The sequence below is a fragment of the Phocoena sinus genome, chromosome 1 (genome assembly GCF_008692025.1).
Source record: "Phocoena sinus isolate mPhoSin1 chromosome 1, mPhoSin1.pri, whole genome shotgun sequence".
NCBI classification, from domain to species: Eukaryota; Metazoa; Chordata; class Mammalia; order Artiodactyla; family Phocoenidae; genus Phocoena; species Phocoena sinus.
The window spans coordinates 91,953,998-91,977,585 of NC_045763.1; the positions used below are offsets into that span (position 1 = coordinate 91,953,998).

The 23,588-nt window shown below is 33.2% G+C and overlaps 1 protein-coding gene across 1 annotated transcript in view; it reads right to left on the minus strand.

The window, feature by feature from the left end:
* The window catches only part of COL11A1 (collagen type XI alpha 1 chain), a 196,683-nt gene that overhangs the window by 44,619 nt on the left and 128,476 nt on the right, over positions 1–23,588 (minus strand). The window contains exons 40-47 of the mRNA XM_032619652.1: positions 21,388–21,495; positions 20,905–20,994; positions 20,594–20,647; positions 9,075–9,182; positions 4,888–4,995; positions 3,906–3,959; positions 2,742–2,795; positions 2,136–2,243 (exon numbers count right to left, since the gene is read on the minus strand). Coding sequence (XP_032475543.1) covers positions 2,136–2,243; positions 2,742–2,795; positions 3,906–3,959; positions 4,888–4,995; positions 9,075–9,182; positions 20,594–20,647; positions 20,905–20,994; positions 21,388–21,495 — 684 coding nt within the window. The remainder of the gene's footprint in view (positions 1–2,135; positions 2,244–2,741; positions 2,796–3,905; positions 3,960–4,887; positions 4,996–9,074; positions 9,183–20,593; positions 20,648–20,904; positions 20,995–21,387; positions 21,496–23,588) is intronic.

Here is a 23,588-nt window from a genome sequence, read left to right on the forward strand (position 1 = left end):
TTACTTCTATAACAAGCCCAGTCTGCATTTCCATCTTTTATTTACACATATGATTATTCCTAATATTAGTTCAATAGAAACCTTCCAATAGAAAAATATTTAAATATTTATTTTTTATGAAGTTTGATTATAGTTCGAGTTAAGACAGAATATTCTTCTTATTAAAATTAATAGAAACATAATGAGTCAAATTCTCTTGTTGCAGGAACTAAACGTGCAAAATTGCACTCCAGTTTTAATCAGTTTTCACATGTCCTACCTCTTTCCTAGGGAGTAATTTATGCATGGAGCGACTCTGTTTTAAGGTCTGTCAATTTAAAATCATTTACTACATAAGTGATGAAATAAAAAAATGAATTCAGGCCAAGAACTCTCATTCTATATGTCTCCTTCATATGCAGACAAATAGTAAACATAGAAATGAAAAATCAAGTCATTTAAACAGAATATTAGATTATTATTATTTCTGTCTATTATAATTGCTAATATCTATTCTGCCATGAAGATTCAATTAAAGTATGCAGATGTGATTGTGAACATGTTAATTACATTCGCATCTTTTCAGATTCCTGATTTAAAGAGGTAGCTGTGGGAAAAATATAATCAATTTTTCAGGGAACTGATTTCTTGAGTCATCCTCATCAAAGAGGACATTTCTTACTCTGCGGAAATGAAGACTTTTTTATGTTTTATGTTAATATGTTATAAATATAAGCTACAAGGCATCTTTTTTAATCATGATAACTAAATTTCTAAATTACAACCTTTTGGATTCAGAATAATCAGTTAACTGAAAAAGCAGAAAATGAGTGGTAATATATCCACTAGCAATCTAATTTTTAATGCCTTGTTGTTTTCAAATACGTGTACTTCTCATACATACTGATATATACTACTCAGGAATGCTTATTTATTATTGTCTAACAAGTATAAAAGGGCTAAACACAAATATGAAATGAAGTTTTTACATTTTCCAAGTTGAAAAATAATTATTTTGGCATTAAAAAAAGTAGAAAATTATAACATCATGTTCACTGGTAGACATCCATTGAGTGTTTTAACAACAATTGTTATGATAATCTAATTATATTTTTACAATATAATTTGTACAATTATATATATAATAAGCTAGTTAATATTAAAAACTAATATTCTATGGCTTTACTTATGAAAATAGAGATAAAAATTAAATTTATACAAATTCAACTTTTACTTACTTTTCCACATCTTCACAAAATTTTGAGTACAATGAACTAGATGATTTAATTTAATCATTTCTAAAATTGCTAATGTGGCATAACTAATATTCACATGGCACCCAAATAGCATTTAAAACAAAATTTTATAATCTTTTAGAGGATCACTAGGTAGGTATTGAATAAGCAAGTGGGAGAAGAAAGTCAGATGTTTCCAAAGTTTGTAGGAAGCAGTTAACCTCACAGGGAAGAGTGGAAAAACAACTCAGAACAGATGTCTACTATGCAATGTTTTGCCTAAGAACCCAGTTGTAAGCCATATTTGAATGAAAATGTTTTAGCCTACAATGTTTTACAATTTAATATTTCCTTCCCTGAAAGTGTTTCATAAAATACAAATTATAATTCTAAATTTAAGAAGTTATTTTAAATGACAAATTTACTGTTAATTTGTTTATTTTACCTATTATTGTTTAACATTTCTTGTTGTTAGTTTCTGTTAATAGTTGCGATTGACAGTTTGCTATTTATCAAAAGGCTTTTAATTTTTGCTAGCCATCTGGAGTACTAATTTTCTTGCTGTGAGATGTGTGAAAGAACGCTTCTAACATCTTGCTTCTGTCACACTTAAAGAAGGTTGTCATTCATTTTCCAAATACAATGAGGATGAAGAAAAGGGGTGTTATACCTATGGTGGGGCTAAATAAACTCCAGAAACAGAAACCAGGGCTGATGCAGCTTCAGAAAAATTAATAATAATTGATTAAAAGCAGTTAAAGTTCAGATACACATTTAAGTAAATCAGTCATTATACTTAAACTTTGTACCCTAGTTCCCAGATAGAAAGAAGGAAAGCTGTTTTGTTTTACAACTTCCAGAAAACCTGGTATGAAAAGTAAGTGGGAATGACAAGGGTGTGCAACTCAGAGAACGTCTTACCTGAAGACCTATGGGACCCGGAGGTCCTGGGAAACCTCTGGCACCTTCATCACCTTTTTGTCCAAACATCCCCTGCTGACCTCTGGGACCTGGCTCACCATCACCTCCCTAGAAAAGACCAATAGAAATGATCACAAACTGGAAGAATCATGATTCTGCTACAAGCCATCATAAAAATGTAGCCATTTCTAATTTAATCAAAGACAGTCTATTTATGTTACCAAGTACAAAGTAAGTTACATTTCCATTATCCGCTGCAAATATACTATTGTTAGTTTTGCTTACATTATTTGATTCTGAAATATGACTGATTTTGATTTTCTCATGTATATCAAGTGAAGTAAAAGTTATTTAAAAAGGGAAAATAATGTTCAAAATTGTCTATGAAGTACTTCTCAACTGTTTATTATCTATCTTCAAATGAAGTCACAGTGTTTTTTGTTTATAAAGATCAGCTTGGTTAGCTACATTAGATAATTTAAACTTGATTTAATGTTAAGCATACAAACTTATTACCACATGAAATAGACTGGTTAGGTGACAGTTCATAAATCTGATCAGAGAATGGTAAGGCTTTAGATTTGCTGAACAAAGAGGAATACTTACAGCAATTCCAGGGGCACCAACTGGACCTTGAAGACCTGGGGGACCAGGAGGACCCTGTGGTGAGATAAAAGTCTGTAATTTTGAAACTGAAGCCAGAGGAGCCTAAGCTATGTAGTGCAGAGCACTTGGTTGATCAAAATCTATTAATCATCTCTACATTTCTTGGGGAAAAATAAAAAGGTTTTGGCATTCAGTGCAGTCAACCATTATTTATTTTACTCCTTGAGACTCAGACTTGCCTACTTGCAATCAATTTTAAATTGGCAGTTATTGAAAGCATTCTCAACTATAATGTTGTGGATATTTAAAAATGGATTTCTATGCTAATATAAATCATGTTGAAGTTTCACACTTGAAAAATTTCAAAATACCAGATTTCTTTAATGAGATATGTATGTGTCAGAAAGAGCACATGAAAATAGCATCCATATGCTATCTTCTAAATGAAAAATAGGATGTGGGGAATTCTATATGACAGAAAGTAATGATATATGAAACCTCAGAATTTTCTTTATATGTAAACACATGCAAACTCAGTATTATATATTAAGTATACTGGAACTCCTTATTTTGAGCAGTAGATTTCAATGGCTTTATGAGTCTTACATACATAAATATTACTTCTTAACTGTCCTTTTTTCCAACATAAATAACTGATCAGGCACTATAAAAGATCCAGACATTAAAGAGTCATTGGATTGGATTGCTCTTTTTCTTAAAACTGCCACACAGTGGGAAGAGTGCTTAAAGCATAGGTTCTGGAGGTATGTGTGGTTCAGGGACCATTGGGGTACCTGAGTCCCTGTCAGGTTTCCACTAGGTCAAAAATCCTTTTCATAACAACTTTAAGGTATTATTTGTCTTTAAACCATATGGTATTCAAACTAATGGTGCAAAAACAATGGAAGGTAAAATTGCTGACGATTTAGTCTCATTCTGTGGCTTTTAGGGTTGGAATTACTGCATTTCTTAACATATAATTTGAAAAGAGGTTTTATTAAAATTGACTGAATCTCAAACTGAATAGTTCCCACAGAGGTAATATAGTAGTAATATTATAATCTTCGGAGAGGTAAGGGAATAGTAATATGAAAAAATATCCATGGTTAACACCAAAAGGAGTTAAATGAATAATGCCCCCTCAATAAGAAGTAGGAAACTTACATTTTCTCCTTTGTCACCCTTGCTGCCTTTTTGTCCTGGTTCACCGATTTCACCCTGTATTTGAAAGATTTGAGTTAAAGTTTATCTCTAATATGTCATACCTGCCATTGCATTGTCATCACTATCATTGTATGATTAAATTTTACTTTAATGTAATTATGTGCTAACATTTAAGGTCACAGTTTAAATTGGAAAAGCCTGCTTCTCACTTTCTAGTATTGACTAATATTGATTTCTAATATTGATTAGTATATAGACAAACAAAAGTCAACTGGACTTTGAGGAATACTGCAGATGGATTTTTAATTCACAAAATCAATTTTGTCTGAAATATTACCAGTATAAACTAATAATGAAAATACATTAATTTATATAAAAGTGTAATTGCACATTAATCAAAAATCAGTTATTTTTCCTCCTAGTTTTCCAACTGCTAAAATGTTGCACATTATCAGAGCACTGGTTAACAAATTTTGTTATATAATTTCACAATAATATTAGAAAATATATTCAGTTCAAACACAACACAGCTATACATTCAAAATCAAGAGCTTAGAATGTTTATTTACAAGTTAGTAAAAAATAGGGAAGTATAGGATTATCAAATATGTATGCAGCTCATTCTTAAATTTTAATTCTGCAATATTCAAGACACCACAGCTAAATGTATACAAGTAATTAAATTAATTTCACATTTATTTCAGAAACATATATATTTAAAAATAGATAAGCAACTTTGGCATCTGTTATTTTTTCTCACTACCATTGTTCTTGTCTTGTTTATATCCTACATACTATTTCCTGGGATAATGATAATTCTCAACCTCTAAAATAAAACTTTTGAGCACAAGGAAGCTGTATTGAAACTTTGGAAAAGATATCTTTAGATTTGACATCTAATCTTAAAAGAGATTATATCCAGGATTCTTAAGAAAAAAATTATTTTTCACAGGACGCACTAATATGAATAAAGAGCACTCACCTTGTCTCCATCCTCTCCCGGGGAGCCAGCAGGCCCAGCAGGCCCTGGGAGACCCACAGGGCCTTGTACTCCATCTCTCCCTGCGGGGCCTTGGGGACCTTTTTCTCCCTGCATTGAAAATCCAGCAGGTCATTACTTTGCTATAAGAAACCTATAAATTAGCTATTGTTACAATTTTTAAGTACAGCTACAACAGTCATACTCTGGCTTCCATATCTGACAAGGAAATTGCTTTGATTTTCCCCCAAAGTATATTTTCCCAATATATTGCTATTTCCTAGTAGCAAATGATAACACAAAAGATCTCTATATTCTTTCGTGACTAAGAATACTAACACTGGTTAACAATTTATGAATCTCAAGTTATGGGTCACAAAAACAATTAAGACTCAACTTGGAATTTTTCTTTCAATCACACATTTTCAAATCAAGCATTATATATTGATAAATCAGATGCTCGATGTTTGTGAGAACTCACTGACCCGTTACTCTTTCTGTGCTACTTGTATACCCAACTTTATAATATGCTTTATGTGTAGACTTTTTCTATTTTTTAACGATGTTTCATGAATTTTTCTAGATTTTGATATTTTCTTTCATTGCTGCTTTTACTGATTCAAAATGACAAGGCTGTTAGCTTTTTAAAAATTTTTGTTTACTTTTAGACAATGACATTATTTTCCTCTTTTTAAAATTTAACTATATTGTGTAGTTTAAAAAGTATAGGCTTGAGGGCTTCCCTGGTGGTGCAGTGGTTGAGAGTCCACCTGTCGATGCAGGGGACAGGATCCCACCAGCTGCGGAGCGGCTGGGGCCATGAGCCATGGCCGCTGAGCCTGCACGTCCGGAGCCTGTGCTCCACAACGGGAGAGGCCACAACAGTGAGGGGCCCGCGTACCGCAAAAAATAAAAATAAATAAAAAATAATATTAAAAAAAAGTATAGGCTTGATAATAAAGATGGCAAAAAATCCTTTCAGAGCTTAAATAAGTGATTTCCTAAAAGTCAAGACTTCATCAGTTCTGTACAAAGTTATTCCTGATTGCAGTTGGTGGTTCTATCTTTTCTCCCATTACACAAATTGGGAATCCATGTCATTAGTTCCTGCATTTACATTATCCTGCTCCCCACCCCTCTGTCCCTCACCACCTCCTGTCCCTTTACGATGACTAAGTTTTATCTCTTGAATATATTTACTTCTCTTTATCTCCACCATTAACATCTTACCCCAAAATACTAGTAGACTTCCTCTCAACTATTGTAATGTTTCCTTCTTATCTCACATCTATTCTTACTTCTAAGCTATCCTCTGTGCTGCAATCAGAGAGACAATCATCTTACCAACATTCTTTATAGTCAATTTACTTGTTTACCATTCTTAAGGTAAAGACCAAGCTGCTAGTGTGGTCTACCATTACCTGGCTCCTACTACCTATGGAACAGCCTCCAGCCTCCCTTGCCCTTGGTCTCTATATTTCAACCCATGTAGATCTTTTTTAGTTCAACTTGATGCCATACCCTTCCTGTCACTTGGCCTGAGCACATGTTGTTCACTTAGCCTGGAATGCCCCTAGGAGGACCCTCCACTTAGTTAATTCCTCCTTGTCTTTTACATTCCATCATCAACGTCCTACCCAAGGAAAGGCTCTGATTCCAGCTTAGGTCCCTCTGTTATAAGCTGACATACACCAGTACATTTCCTTATATCATTAGCCAGAGTTTGTAATTATACAGGTACTTAGTGATTCTTTGCTTATTATCTAAAGCCCCATCAGACAATAAATTGTGTGAGCGTAGAAGTTGTCTGATTTTGTATTCCATTGTACCTTGCTGGCCTGTGGCCCAGAGTAGCCACTTAAGGCTAGTTAGTTAATTGCTTAATGACAACAAAAATAACAAAATGTCTATAAAACAAAGTTAACAAGTTTATTACTTCATTGGGTTCCATACGATCTTATTGTATTTTTCAAAACTATGCCATAATTATCATTTAACACATACCTCTGATGTCACACTGGAGACCTTTTATTTCCTTCAAATTAAATATTGCAATGTCTCAAAACTATCTCCACTCATAAAATGTGCTGTGCTATTCACAGTGAATGTCACTATTTTGAATACATGAGCTGATTCAGATATTTCTCCTTAATTTGGATTTCCTTGAGAGACTGAACTCCAAAAATCAATCCTTTTATATGAGAGTATCTGTAAATAAGACAGATTAATTCTTAACTGCCTTCATTACAGTACACATAATCTCTAGCCAGGAATCACCTGCTGTTTATTTCTTCTGATCTTGGTCTGTGTGGAATCTATACCAATATAGCAGATTTATATTTGGGTTTAGGAAGAGGTAAAAGACTTTGCTTAACATCTTAGCCAACGTCTCCATCAGTTTTTACTAAACGTCTGCATGGAGGGTTATGGGTATTTTCACCCAACATTTCTATAACCATTTGGTGCTACCATCCCTAGATAGATAACTTCTTCAAAAGTACTACCTAATACTGTGTCCAGCACTTAGTTGCTCTCAATAACTATTTGTTGAATAAAAGAACAGTGGAATGAACACCTTGGAGTTTTTGTTGTTGGTGGGAATAACAGAGAGAACGGGTGGGCAGAACATTCTCCTCTCCCTCCCTCCTCATAATACCACCAATCACCAACAAAACCTGGGCCAAATCTTATCTCTGAAAAGGGCTTCTGTCAATAATTTCTCCTCTATATCACCAAAGTAATTTATTATCATTTTCAATACTTTTCCATATTCTTGTCTTTGTTTCAATATTTTACTTTTTCTTCATAAAGTCAAGGCATTTAAAACCCAGCCTTCAATTTATTATCTTCAGAGAATTCTTGGCTTCTCTAATAAGTATATTCTCAATTGGTATGCTAAAGCAATGCATATCTGTTTTCTCTGTATACATTCTTCATTGTGTTGTGCCAATAAACCGGTGCCCTGAATTTTTGAATGAACTTGTATGAAAGGGCCTGAATCTATATGTTTTATATCCCCTCCCAGTGCACAGTACACTATAAAAGTTTTATGGACAAATCTTTAGTGTCTGAGATTGGTTGGAAATTATAGAAATTGTAAGAAGGAGCCAAAGAACAATTTTTTATAGTTGTCTTTTAACATCTCAGAAAATAATGTCTAAATTTTCAACAAATTTACTAAGCTGGAAATACATTGCTTTAAAAACTTCTCAGCAATTAAAAATGCTTTCTCTGTCACCAAAAGATTCTAACCACAGGTGATATGGTCCTATTCTAATATTCCAAATGTGTCTAAAAGATAGTAGATTACAGAAAAACAGTCACTTTAATTTGGAAATACTTAAACAAGATCACAAACAGTAATGTCAATGGACAATGAAAGCAACTTGCTAAATCTCACTCAACTTGCTAAAACTAGGTCCTTAGTGATTAAAAGGTATTCTGAAGATTATAGGCTTAAACTAGATAATATATGTCAGAACTTACATATACACAAAAGTATTGAACTTGTATTTTTTGCATACAATGATCAGCAATTTTTATATATATTTACTGAACAAGTTTGTGTTTTAACCTTGGAGGATGAGAGAATGCTTTAGTTGTTTTAGAAAATTAATATGATTAAGTGAAAAGCAGGAACAAAATTAGGGGAGAAATCTTGATGATGAAACTTAAACCTAATGAACAGAATATATCCATAATTATTAAATAAATATAAGATAAAATAATTGACCAGATGTTTTCCACCTCTTTCACTGTAGATCAAAACTCAAATCACATGAGAAGTGCAGCCTCTATGCGTTTCACTTACAGACCATGAAAGTGATTGGAAATTAAGTTGTACTACAAGAGGAGTGAAAAGTGAACACTTTTCTAATATAAAGCAGCAAAGTATGGTTTTAATCAAAAGTCCAATTTTATCTTTCAAAAGGAACAAACTCAGAAGCCTTTCACATTAATAATATCCAACTCCCCCACAGATATTAGGGTTTCATAAAATGTGGAAAAATGTCATCTCATTTAACGAATTTGAAATTTTCTGTATTATAAATATAAAAATAAGTGTGTTTATATGCCAGGCACATATGCAGAAAGAATGCAGTGGACTATGAAGAACTAATATCCTTGAATAAAAAGTAATAACTTATGCAGGATGACAGTATAATATATTCCTCCTTGAAATTACTTACAGGAGCACCTTTCTCTCCAGCTGGACCAGGGGGACCCTGAGGTCCTGGTCGCCCTGGCAAACCAATTGGACCAGCTGTTCCTGCTGACCCACGTTCTCCTGGTGAGCCCTAGCACAGGGGAAAAAAGGTATTTTGTTATTAATGATGGGAAAAGTTACACTTAAGAATCACTTATTTAGTTGTGAAATCTTACAGTTTACATAACATAAAAGTCACTTTTAGGCAATTTTAAGATCTCAGACAGGAACAGTACCCACAATTTAAAAGATTAAGTTCTAGCCCCAATATTAAGCACAGATGCTAAAGTTAAGAAATACTGATAAGAAGAAAAATATTTCAAAATTTTATATCTTTAATATTTTACAGATGTTTTCTCTTTTCATTTAAGTGTTCACAATTGTTCACGATGTTTTATAAGACATAAATCCAAGAGTACCTTCCTATACAATTTTCTCCCTGTATTATTCTGGATTGGCATGATACACTGTCTAGACTGGCATTTTTCAAAGTGATTTCTGGACTTCACCTCAAACTTGCTGAATCACAATTTCAAAGTCCTAAAAATGAGTTCAGAAATTGTCATTGCTTTGAGGTACAAATATAATTTTTTACATAATAAAGTTCAATAATCACTATCCCAGAGCTTGGACTTTTTCCTGAAAATAAGTCCTTAAATTTATCTTAGAATTTTGTAGGGACCATTGGGTTTTATTATGAACACTAACTAGATAATTCACATTTGACTAGGTACGTCCAATTGAGCTTCAAAATAGAGGCTATATATTTTCAATTAGTTTGCTTAAAAAATACCTAATATGTAAAATTTTAAAAAGTGTGGATACTGCCTTCATATTAGTTATCTCTATCAACAATTTAAGAAAACATTATTTAAAGCAAGAATAAAAGAAATGCAAATGTAGATTTACTAAGTCATGTATAGGTCAAAGATAACCTATTTACCATTTCCAATTTTATTTATTGAAAGATAACAAGAATATTGTCTTTGCATTAGATTCCTAGATGGGTGGCTAAGTTTTAATTTATTTTCTTTCAGGATTGAACTAATGTGAAATATTAGAAAATATGATTATTAGCAGCTTTCCTTAATAATTAAGAAGTCTAAATAATAACATCATCATTTTAAAACTCAAAGAAATGATTTATAAAAGCTGGAAAATATAGTACTGTCACATTTATCTTCTAATATTACTTTCCCTATGTAATTAGAAGTCATTTTATTATACAAATATGAATTATTGACTTTGTTCTAATTTCTATTTTTATTAGCTAGAGAACTAAATATGAACACAAGAACAATGATAATGACAATTTGTATTGATGTAGTGCTTAAGAGTTGTGTGAAAAATAAATTTTTACCAATCATAATTCAAATACTAAAGAAGAAGAGATTACAAAGGAAAACTTCAGTTAGTATTTTTAAAATAATAAACATCTGTCCTCTGTCAAAATGTTATTTTTAATTTAATAATATTAAAATATTTTATGCAAAAGAGTCAACCACAAGTAGTGTGACTGTTAACCAGATGGCAGACTTTGGATGAATGATTCCAGAGGCCAATGCAGAAATTAAAAATGAGAATAGAGTCCTCTGGGTGCATTCAAGAAGTGCAGCCCTAAAAGTTGAAGGCATGCAAAGATTTGTCTCTACTTAGCAGAGACAGCAAAGAAAGAAAGGAAGCCTGGAGGTTGAGGAGGAGGGCAGGGGAGGGAGGAAGATGGACAATGAGAGAGAGAAAGAGAGAGAGAGAACAGAGGAGGAAGACAAGGATTAAAAGGAGGAGAAGGAGAGCAAGGATCCTGAAATTGAGAGGAATGCAAAGAATTCTGAATTACAGAAAAGAGAGAAAGAAAAAGTTCAGTAATGAAAGCACTCTTTTTTGGTGTAAGTATAAACAGAAAACAATATACAGTGTGACTAGGGTGATTCTGTTTTATTCGGGTAAACACTATCATCCCTAAAGATAAATCTCTAATATCTGAAAATCTGATTTCTTGAGGATCAGTGTGCATACAAGGTGGGTGTGTTACATTTTAATATTTTACTTGTAAAATCTCACAAAAGCATTACTACCCATTAGTGTTATCAAATCTAAACTAAGCATCCAATTTAAGGGCTGAAATATTTTATTTGTAATTGATGACACAAAAGGAGATGCAATTTTGATATGTCAGGCCATGAAACCTTTCTCTTTGATCCTGTTTTAAATTTAAACCCCAACTTTTCAAAGACTACCTGAGGAAGATATCATTTTAGACTGTGTTGAGCTTGACAGCTATGAGACCAGAATGATAAAAGAGGAAATTCACTAGAAAACAGATGTGTATATTAAGAAAATTTATTATTTTCCAACTATTGAGTCTACTAAATAACTATTGTGCTAAGTACTTTACAAATGCAATATAATTTAATTCCTGTACGACTTGTTTACTTTTCAGGTAAAGGCGGCCATAAGGCCCAGTGTCTAGCTCATGTGCCCTGATTCACACAAAGTTTCTTCCTGCAATACAGAGTACTTCATAAATGGTGAAGAAAATATTCCCTGGTTGTTTGTACCACAATAATTCACATATATTATGCTAAATTTTAATAAGTAGAAGAAATAGAAGCCATTTAAGACCACTTCTACCAGAACAAGCTCACATTGGTTGAACACTTTCTAAAATGAGAAAACTTAAAAGAATTAATGGCAATGCTTATCTTCTTTGTCCAAACAGTCATTCTCTGACATTCATACAGTCTAGATATTTTTGATAACAGCATGCTCTGCAGTGATTTTATTTTATACATCTATAAATGAAAAGTGAAAATCTCTGATGATACCTACTGATTAAGCACATGCTGTTATCAACATACAGAACTTATTTAAATATTCCCAGGTCAACTTTTAAGAGTAAGTCTTATGAATCCTTTAATCCCAATTGAATCACTGAAGAAATTCCATTAAAAATGAAAATTTAAACCCGATATTAAAAAGAGAACACATTTAACAAAAATATAGTGAGACTAATCTCTTGTGACACTGATTGGGAATACAAAATGTATTATGGCAGCAGCCTTAAGAAGCTCACACTGCAGATACATTTTTTTCCATAAAGGCTAGATAGTTATAGTTATAGAATTTATTGCATTGTCCTATAACTGGCTATAGTGAAGAACACAGGGCTTTATATTTGTCAGATAAGTGAACAATTACATCTAAGATGAACCTGTTTGGGTTTAAACATAGGTTAAATGGATAATAGTAGGCTCACAAAGGTAAAATTTTTGCTTGTTTTTTAAATTGATCTTCAGCCCTCTGAGTACTTACTGGCACATAGCAAGCCCTACGTAAAAGTGTGAACTGTATGTGTGATCTTTTCCTTCTCAGCACTGAAACCAGTAGCTTTCCCATTTTGAACAAACTGATTAACTTCTATTTGGCTCTATTTTCTCGCCAACAAAATAGGAACAGAAATAATTTGCCCTCTGTTTTTTTCTGATATTATTGTGTTGATACATCTAAAGTCTGTCCTAAAATATGAATGCAACAGATGTTGGAGTACTGTACATGAACAGCTACATACTTTAAAAGTAGATATGCAATCTCAAATGATTGCAGAAGTTAAATTTTATAGGAGAGAAAATTAAGATCCAGAATGTGTATGGTATATCTAAGGCCATGCCGTTAAAGAGTAGAGCTTTTCCCACAAAACAGTATTTTTAATCCTAATTTAAACTGTTTACATACTCATCTCTATAGCAATGATAAATATTTTACCTATCAAAAGTGCTTAACTGGAAAGAACTCAGAGAAAAAGAGGCTAAAAACTATAAAAATATTTCCCCAAGTTATGATTTAAATAGCAATGGACACTAGGTAAATTAAAAGTTTTCTAAAGGTATGTATGGAATTACAGGAATTATAACAATCATAATATCATGAATTATTCTGTTATTTTAATACTAAACAGCAACCACGATAGGTCACTTATTTTCAACTGAAGTTTGGACATTTACTTATTTTTAAAAGAGAGGAATTTACATTTTTATAGTTAGTGACCTCTCTTTAAGTTTATGTTAGCTTTATCCTCTTCTGTAGCCCTTTTCCCTACACCTTGCAATGGTAATAAAACACAAGTCAATAGCCTCAGTTTATTTCCTTGAAGCAATGAGAATAGTGGTTATTTCTCTAACTCTTCACACACAGGAGAACCCCAGATAAATATTTTCTGTTATATTCACTGGGTGTTTCATATTCTGAGAAGCATTTGTAAAGTAAAGGAAAGAGGTAAACAGAGAAATCATCTCATCAGCTTTCAATTAGAAGGCAGCCCACTAGAGAGAGGAAAAGAAACATAAACACAAGTCCTTATGAACAGAGCTATACAAGTAGAAAGCAAAAAAAGAAAAAAGTCTGCCCCTCTCTTTGTAAAGCCAAGTTGACCTTCGTGGCAAAACTAGTTTGAGGTAATTCTCACTCTGCAGATTACATGTATTTGAGATCAGATAAGCTGAAAATTCAGATAAAATATCAAGCATTACCAGAGTTTAAAACATAAATTCTGAATGATTAAGTTAAAGTCCTACAATATTTCAGTCTTCGGTCACTGATCCCACCACCAATCTCTCTACATGATTCATCCTGATTGGATGTCATAATAGCCCCCTGAGGTCTAACCGGATTCCAATAGAGAAAGTGTGCTTTAATTTTAAAAAGAATAGAATATGACCCAGTTAGTAAGTATAATCCTTCTAAAAACTTTTCCAGCTCCTTGTTTGAGAAATAAGAAAAAAGCCAGTGAAAAGAAGGTTCTCTGGAATGGGATGTGGACAAATAATTAGAAGAAATAGGAATTATGATAAGAAGGGCATATAAAATCCTAAGGGAGAGACAACAACAGGAAGAAATAATAGCACATAAGGAGGAAAAGAGAGAATCATCAGGGGACAATCATGAAATAGGAGTCATAGGAAAGGAATAAAGACTGATACGTTGCACAGTTGTGAAATCTTGGACTTTTACCTTTTAGCAGCTATGTGCCTGCCCCCTCCCCATATACATTCACCATATTAACTTCCACTCCTGGGGACGGGGAAGAAATGTGGTTGTAAGGATAGAGGGCCTTTACCAGCACACTATTTTATTTTTTTAAATCTCCTTATTTTTAGAGAAATAACTGTTGGCAATGAGGAGATTTTAAAAAATTATTATTATTATTATTTTATCTTTTGGTCACACCGGGTAGCATGTGGGATGTTAGTTCCCCCACCAGAGATCGAATCCATGCCCCCTGCACTGGCAGCACGGAGTCTTAACCACTGGACTGCCAGGGAAGTCCCCGAGGGGCCTTTTTTTTTTTTATCAGAAAAAGCATATGAGGGAGAGATTATTCAGGGAATACATTTTCCTTGATTTTGTTTTATGAAAATATAGGTGGTAAATGCAATCTGAGAACTCGTTTGCATAATATATTTGTATATACTGTGTTAACATAAATATAAAATGTTTACTCAGTTTGTGTTCAACATATGAGAAAAACGCTGTGTTGCCTTCCTCTCTTGCTGTTCAGCCCCTTGCTTCTTCCTGCCTTGCATGTGTGCATCAAGACACCCACTTAGCGAGTAAACCCCCTGAGATGAGAAAACATGCCCTGCTTTGATGGGCATCTATTACCAGCTTTTTTGTACATCATCACGCATACAGAGAACGCTTGGTTTTTGCCAGATTTTAGAAGCCCAAAGTCACAGTATCCTGTTGGGATAATTTTGTTTGTCTTCAGCAGGAGCACTAAAAACTGTTTCTCAATATACATTCACTCCGGGTAGCTAGACCTTCAGAGAACTATGACATTGAGATACCAATTCTTTGCTAAGAGGACTAAGACAGTGATGAAGACTTCAAGACTAAGTCTAACCCATGAAAAACTTGCTTTTCATAGATCAAATTGATTTTTATTTATATCTTTAACTCCAAACTAATTCCTTCAGGGAAAATACATTGTTTTCACTTCGACTTCTTTGTTCTATCTTTTAATATATTACTCATTATTTAATATGTTATTTTATCTATTCCACATCCATCATCCTCAGTAAACCATAAGCTCTATGCAGGAAATGTCCATTTAATGAATCTATAAAACTCCAGCTTAATAGATTGTCTGGCGTATTCAGATATTTATTTAATTATAGTTTTCCATAAAAAAAGACTTACAGCAGCTTGCAGGGAAGACATAAATAAAAGGTAATATAAATAAGAAATGTTAGGTAAGAAATGTAAAGAAGCAAGTAACTTTTTTATTGGCAAAAAATAGGACTAACAATATTAGTAATCTAAAAATGCATACTAGAGACCAAGGCTTTTCCCAAATGCAGGTCATGATCCATTGATGGTTTATGAAGTCAATGCAATGGGTCTTGTACAGCATTTTTAAAAAGTAACTCTAATAAAATAAAGCAGATAATATTAAAGTACATTATATGTACTTTTTGTATAGAGTTGAATGCAAAAAGTTACAAAAACAGTCAAAAAGCAAGGAGTTATCTTCTCTACTGTGTCCCAAATTTGACTCCATTATTTCCGTAAGCCATGACAAAAAGAGAAATTTAATTTTCGTAACAGTTGAAAGAAAAAAGAAACCCAGCTAACTGCTCAAGAAACTACAAACATTTCTAATGCTATTATTAGTAAGAGATTTCTTCTGAGGATACTCATAATAGGAGCCTTGCATATAAATCTCCCATATCCTCAAATAGATACTTTTGGTTGATTCAACTCTACACGTTATAGTTTCTCTAAATACAAGCCAATGGCATCATAGCTAGACCTATCAGAGTTCAATAAACCCACTTCTATAGGCTGTCATAACAATGTGATACAAACAGTCTGGCCTATGTTTCCAACTGAATAAATTATGAATAAAAAGAATAGATGTTAAATATATTTATAAATGTATACATGTACACAGGTATAGATGGATGACTATTAAATATATTTTGCTCTGTATGGGCCAGAATATATTGAAAGGGTATAGTGTCTGACGTGCATAACTGTGACATGTACACACTTTACAAATCTCACTGTGACATCCTATGCAATGAGGGTATTTATTATTTCTCTAGTATTCCAGAAAGACAGCACAACTACTCTCCTTAAGAATTGTATTCTAAGGAAAAATATTAAGGATTCAATAGTATACTGGAAAATATTTATGGTCATTAAGGATCTAACTTGTACATCTGTTTAAGCAGTTTAATCTTCAATTCATTCAAGTTAAGAATGATTATAAAGAGCACATATAGGAATATTAAAGCCTAGTTAGCTGTAATATTAGCTCCTCTAACTCTTTTCCTATTGACAAATTTTTCACCAAAATAGAGAAGGATGAAGAGGACTTGGAAAACTGCAACTGAGAGAGACAGAGAGAGAGGGAGAGAGAGAGAACGTTAGGCCAATGTCTACAGAGTAAGAGATACACATGTCTGGAAATGGGTCTATGTAATGTGCTGTGGTGTTTCGTTTTCAAAGGACTATGAACTTGGGCAAGTTGTTTGCCTTCTCTAAGTCTCAGATCCCTTGCCTTTAAAAATGGAAAGATAGTATCTACTGGGCCAGGTTGCAAGAATCAAATAAGATAATAATTATAAAGTTCTTAGCATGAGTTGAAAGACTAAATACTCTTAATAATTTCCTTTCCCTTTTCTACTTCCTTTACCATCCACATCTTTCTTTACATTTTTTCCTTAGAGAACTCATCACTTTAATAGTTTTTCCTTCGTATGCATAAGTGCTGAATCTCTATCTATCACTCTCTGTTCCTGTGAATTTTAGTCCTGCACTTACCAATACTTGGTAAATATCCCTAAGGTAAAGTTAATATGAGATTGATACAGACTCAGGAGTTCTACAGGATATGCTTACACCTTTATCCTTATGCATTACAATTTCATTGTCTCTCAGCAACTGACCAGATATTTTCCTCTGATATTTCGCTGTCACATCTTTGATCAACATTGCAAAATGGAACATGTTATCTTTCTTGCCAAAGAAGTCAGCACTCCTTATTCTTTGTTTTTACTCTCAGTTGCAAGATAATCCCCCTAAGTCTTTAATTTAAAAAAATGACAATTAACATGAACAAATTTTCTGAATAAATTATAGTTTACATCTAGAAAATCAACAACTTTTGTTTTAATCTTGGTAATTTGGAATTAAAAAAATCTCAAAATCAAATTTCACATGCATGTAATTGCTTTAACTGGAGTAAACTGAGGCTTGTTTAGCACTTGTTATGGAGTGGGAGTCATCATCATGAACCTCTTTATTATATTTTACAGCAATTACAGCAATAGCATAAAGAACTAATAAATGTGGATGATGTCTTTCCTTTTAGTGGTTCCTTTTCCAACAACTTTGAGGAAGAATTTTAATTGGTTGATGTCTACTGAATTGGGTATGTTAATTTATTGTAAGAATAGATTCTAATTCCAAATAAATAAACTCACAGTCAGCATCTGTGGAACATTTCTATTAACAAAGGTATAAAAGCCTTTTAAAATCTTTTGTGACTACTAAGAGGCTTTGAGCTTTCGTGTGAGAGTGTTTTGTGTTTGTCATTGTTCCTGACCAGGTAAAACTGACCAGGCACCACTAAATTGTCATTCCCCCAAGGACACAAGCTTGAAGTCATCATTCAGTTTTCATCTTTCCTCACTGCCCATATCCAATCTTAGAAATAAATCCTATTATCCTGCCTTCCTAGTGTTTGTTCCATCTGCACCGGCCTTTGACTTCCCACTGCACTATCATTGGCTCACTCACATTATGACATTGATCACTGACCTTTTATGCTCAATGAGTCTCTCCCATCTCTGATATGTATTACACACTAATGATAACTTTTTCCCTAAAACTTTATTAAATTTGTTTGCTCCAAAAAACTTTGTTTTTTTACTCCATTTACTCTAAAAACTTCAAATCTTCAAATTACTTCAACTTGGCATTTTAGAGCTTCAATAATCATATGGCACAATATATTTCTGCTTTAGCATTATATTATGTAAATACATAGCAGAGTACCTGGATCCTAGCAAGAATTCATCACACTTTAGTCCCTCTCCCAAGGTGTCACACTTTGATAAGACCAGATGTTCCCTAAACACCTTATCCCTTTCCTAGTATCATTCTCTAGATCTTAATGATTTTGTAATCCTCTATACTCTTTGAAGCCAAGTTCAAGGGCCACCTCCTGCATGACCCTTTTACTGATTCTCTTCTCTTCCCCTGCCCTTGAATAATTAATATTTGTTGTTTGTATATCATTAGGCATTTAATCACTGACTGTCTTATAGTGCTATTTGGTCTTTGGTGTGTTTCTTTTCAAAATTGTTTCACTTATTTTAAGTCTTTCAGAGGTATATCTTCTGTGGAGCTTAATTGTATACAGGGAAGTAAGTAGTAATTGCCAAATAAGTGGTTCTTGATGCTAAATGAATAAATATTAGATCTTTTTGATCATATTTACTTTGTTCTTTCACATGTAACCGGATAATTGTTGAGTAATATTCTATTAAAGTATATCTGTATCTCCTGGGCATATTATGTACCCTACAAATATATTGATTTCAACTGTCCAAAGACCTCAGATAACATTGTTTGCTTGGGTCCTAAAAAATAACTTTAAACAATTTAAATGTTGTGCTCATGATTCAGGTTTCACAGATGCAATAACTATTGATCTCAAAAAATGCATCCATATTCCAAAATAAAATTCACTTTAGAACCTGAAGTTCTGGATAAATAGATTGCATTGCACTGAAAATTTTGAAGATTCTATCTATGCTCAAATAAGCACTTCTGTCTTATTCAACTATTTTTTCCTACTCATGCTACCACCACTAACTTAGCTGGGTATCTTAAAATGTTCTATATAATTTTATGAATACCAAATATAGTTATTGAAAAGTCTTACTTTTCTTTTTAAAAAATCTTTATCAGATATCCATACCCACCATAATCATTGTAATGACATTTGTATGATCTACAGATTAAATATAATGTTAATCAATCTACCAAAGATTATATTGCTATGTTCTCAGTATTATTTATGCTATATACACTTTACTCCAATATCAGGATGTACGATAAATTTAAATAGGTAAATATGGAATGATTATATTGACAGCACTGTGCTGTGAATATAACCAAAGTAACATAAGGGACTCACAGTCTAATGAAAGAGACAGACAACCAAATATATTCCAATGCAATTTCTAAAATGCAAATCATAACAAAGAGCACAAAGAGCAGAGAAATTTCACTAATATATGAAATGGAAGCAAATTGTCCAAAGATGACCTTATAGAGATTTTAACATTTAAGCTTGATCTCTACGGATGAGTAGGATTTTTTTCAAATAGAGAAAGGAAAAATGGGGTTTCCTGGAAGAAGAATAGTATAAACTATATTCTCTGCAAAGTATAAAGATTGTGGTAGTATGATAAGCAAAAAATTCAGTGCATTAAATTGGGTAGAATTAGAATGTAGGCCTTGAGAAAAATAAAATAGACTATAGTGATTGGGATCAAATTTTGAAGAAACTTATAAGGAGTTTGGTTTCCAAAGACAGCGTGGAACCATGAGATATGTATAAGCAAAGCAATGGAAGAGTTAAGGTTGTGTATTAAGCTAAAATTCTACAATCAGTGGACAAAACTAACAGAAGAGGGTAAGAAAGAGAGTCAAGGAGATAAGACACTATTAAGCAAAGAGGGAAAGGAAAGAGTCTGAACAAATGTGGTGGTAGTGGAAATGAAGAAAAGGGGACAAATTAAAGGAATATTTTGGAGGTGGAACTAGTATGACTTCAATATGTTATATAAAGAAGTTGAGATGCAAGTTAAGGCAACTTTCAGCTTTTTAGATTGGTGAAATAAAATGGAGAATGAGAAGAAACCGCTAAAATTGGTAGTTTGGCTCTTATTGGTAACTTCACACAGTACAGCTAAGAATGAAGGTAAATTAATGGAAAAAAATGAAGGCTGCATTCTAATGCTTTCTGGGGGGTTATATGTATCTCAAGTAAATAAAAATCTGATATTTACTCATTCGCCGATTATTTCATAAGGTTACATTGACTAAATAAAGCAATCTAGATAATATACAAAATGGATATATGCCTTTCACACTTACGGGATTTTTTTTAATGAGCATTGATAAATTTCAAGTACTCAGAATCAGACAAATTATGATTTATTTCCTCAGGTATTGTAAGAAGCAAGATAGCTCCTTTTACCTCCTGACAGCAGTGGTAAAATAAATATTTTCAATCATCTAAACTCTTTTGTTTCTGCACTCATTAGAGCATGCAACTGGTAGAAACCAGGCACTGACTGACTGATTTGATTGACATGTGTTTATTTTCTCTTCCACACACTGTGGGATCACAGCATGAGAGTAATGAAAGAAGAGCTGTAATTTGCAATCATGGATAGCATGGCTATTTATTATAATCATACTTACAACTGGACCTGGTGGGCCCTGGGGACCTTCTCCTCCTTTCAGTCCAGGTGCACCCTGGGAAAAGTGAAAAGCAAAGATAATGAATTGATGTGAATTGAATATAAATAGGAGGAGATGTATGATTGACAAAATGAGAATATTAGGAAGTGTTTCCAGACACTAATGTATATTGCTATATGTATTATGACAACCAATGCATATGCTTACATATTTCCCTTTAATTACTCATGAATATTTATTTAGTTGAGACCTAAAAAAATGCTTCTAATAAGCAATTTTATTCACATATTTCATTAATATGTTAATTATACCTGAGCTCCAGAAAGTCCTCTTTCACCTGGGAAACCACGTAGTCCTGCTGGTCCGTCTTTCCCTGAGACACCTTGAGGACCTGGGTCACCCTAAAGAACATAAAAAACATCTATCATAGAGGGTAAACTCTACATGTTTCCAGAAACAAAATTGTAATTACCTCTAAACTACTGTGAGTAAAGCCTGAATACCATTTAATGATGAGAGTATTGCGTGGAATGTCATATACATTAAAATGAGCTACTATTCACAGTTGAGTGTATATAAATGGATGGTTTTATGGTCAATAGAACTAACTGTTCTTATATATTGTCCAGTCATGCCTTGAGATACAATAAACTGAATATTTTACTGACATATCTTTCTGACATTCATTTAAATACTACACCAGCATTTAGAGAATCTATGGACAAGTAATGAGAAACTACAGTAAAAAGTAAATGGATATTTTCAGCCAAGAAAATTCCTTGAGCATGGTGTACCTTTGCACCTTCTTTTCCTGCAGCACCGGGAAGACCTTGCTCCCCAGGAGGGCCAGGAGGACCAGGATGTCCACGTTCACCTATGGGACCAGTCTCACCAGTTGGTCCCTAAATTGGATAAACAAACTTCATTAGATTGCTCTTTTATTTTTGGCAAAGATAACACAAACTCAAAACAAATATCACTCCCTTTCACAAAGTTTTATCATTTTCAATTATTTTCATGATGTCCTACAAAACTGCATATAAAGCAGTGAAAGTAAATTACCTGGTAGAAGTCTGAAAGATTATGTGTAATCTTTATTAAAATCTGAGTGTATAAGGGAAATATATAGATAAATTCAAAGAGCTGTTTTCTTTATTTAATTGTTTCAGATTGTTTCAGAGTGAGGCCAAGTATTGTTAAAAACTGTTTTTTCACTATAATTTCATACCCTCCCCTCTTTTTATATTAGGTGTCAAATGAGTTTAGGAGCAAAAGAGGCACTGGTACCACTACTCAATTAATCACTGCTTGATAATAAGCTCAGGTCCCCTGGAACCCAAACAACCAAAGTGGTCCTCCTTGGAATTTCCATGATTGGAGACCTTCCAATTGTTAATCTACGTTCATTTGACAAAGTCTAGACAATGTGGCAGGGGGACCCTGAAGATCACGAGTTTGGGTTGGCAGTTCCTTTCGGCCAAAGACTATAACAAATAGCCCACTGCCTTAAACTGCTACAAATGCCAAAGTGAAAAATGTCAGGTCACTTATGTGTCCCCTGAGTGGTGCTGGTTTGTGGTGCTATTTCAAGTGTAAATAGAGAATGGTGACCAGTTGCTCTCTATCTCCACTTAGAGAAAAGTAAAATGAAGGATTTAAGTTTAAACATATATAAAGGGAAAGTTTCCAGATGCTAAGATTGTTAAACAGTGGAATGTGTTACTGAAGTTGCTTATGGAATATCATTCTCTGTTATTTTTCTAAAAATGCAACAGATTCTTACTTTTTGGTCTTGGATAAAAAATACATCTATCCCGAATTTGAGTGTACATTTCTAGGTTTAAATTCCTTTAATTGTGTATTGCTGAAGGTCCCGAACTTATCATTAATGCATAAACATTTCTTCCCATAGGAATGTTTCCTTAAACATCTGGTCAGAATTTCAATAGTAAGGAATGTAGAACTGATCCTAATTTAATGGCTATCACCACTGAGACAAAAATGAGTGGTGATTCACATGACCGCACAAAAAAAGGAGTATCAAGTATTGCAATCAATATTGCTCCTATTAAATCACTTCCTTTGTCCTAACATGAAAATACGGTTACATTTGAAATAGGCTATAGAATTTTCTTTCTTAAAAGGACCAATAAAGAAAAATAATCCAATGAAGAGGCATATTCAATAACACACCTGTTATTTTTATGCCTTAAAGTAGGGAGACAAAAAAGAACACGGGGCTCAGAAACCGGATGTGTGCATTAGGCAGAGATGACTTTTCAAAATCGTGAGGACCTGAAATGTTCAGTTAAGCCCCAAGATGTTTACATTCTAGTTGGGGCCCTAATTCTATTTCTGTTCAGAGATAAATAACATAATAGGAATGATTCTTTCAGTTAGATTTTTCCACAGAAAATTGCTGTGAAGTTGTTTGGAATAAAGAAGAAAATAATTATTTAGAGGGTTTTTTAAAAATTAAAACTGATAAGCAGTTAAAAGGAAGGCTCAGCACACACACAGAAATCTGCAAAAAGAGCATCATGCACACTGTTTTCTTCTTTATAAAGTAGCAAACAGAAATTCCCTTGGCTCAAAGTGATCTCTGAAATAGAAGGGATCAACCAATCCAAGAATTCTTCGTTTTTGCTTCTATCACACATATTTCTAGAAAGAAGACGCATTTTCGTTTCTCTCTGTGTGTGTGGTGTGTGATTGAGTTACAAAGTATTAAGAGCTAATTGTAGGCTGAGAAAAGACTACTTAAAGCAATTAAATAATTAAAACACTCAATCAACTGCTCTTTTGCTATAATTTGTTATTAGCAGGGATAAAATTCCAGCTGAGTAAACTAGATGTGTCGTGTCCATTCAATAGGCTATACCAGAATAAAAACATTGTTTTCTATCCCTGTGAATTATTTTCTATAAGTAGTTAATACTATAATTCAGGATACACTGCATCAAGTTTTGAGATTCTTTCTGCCACCTCCCTTGAA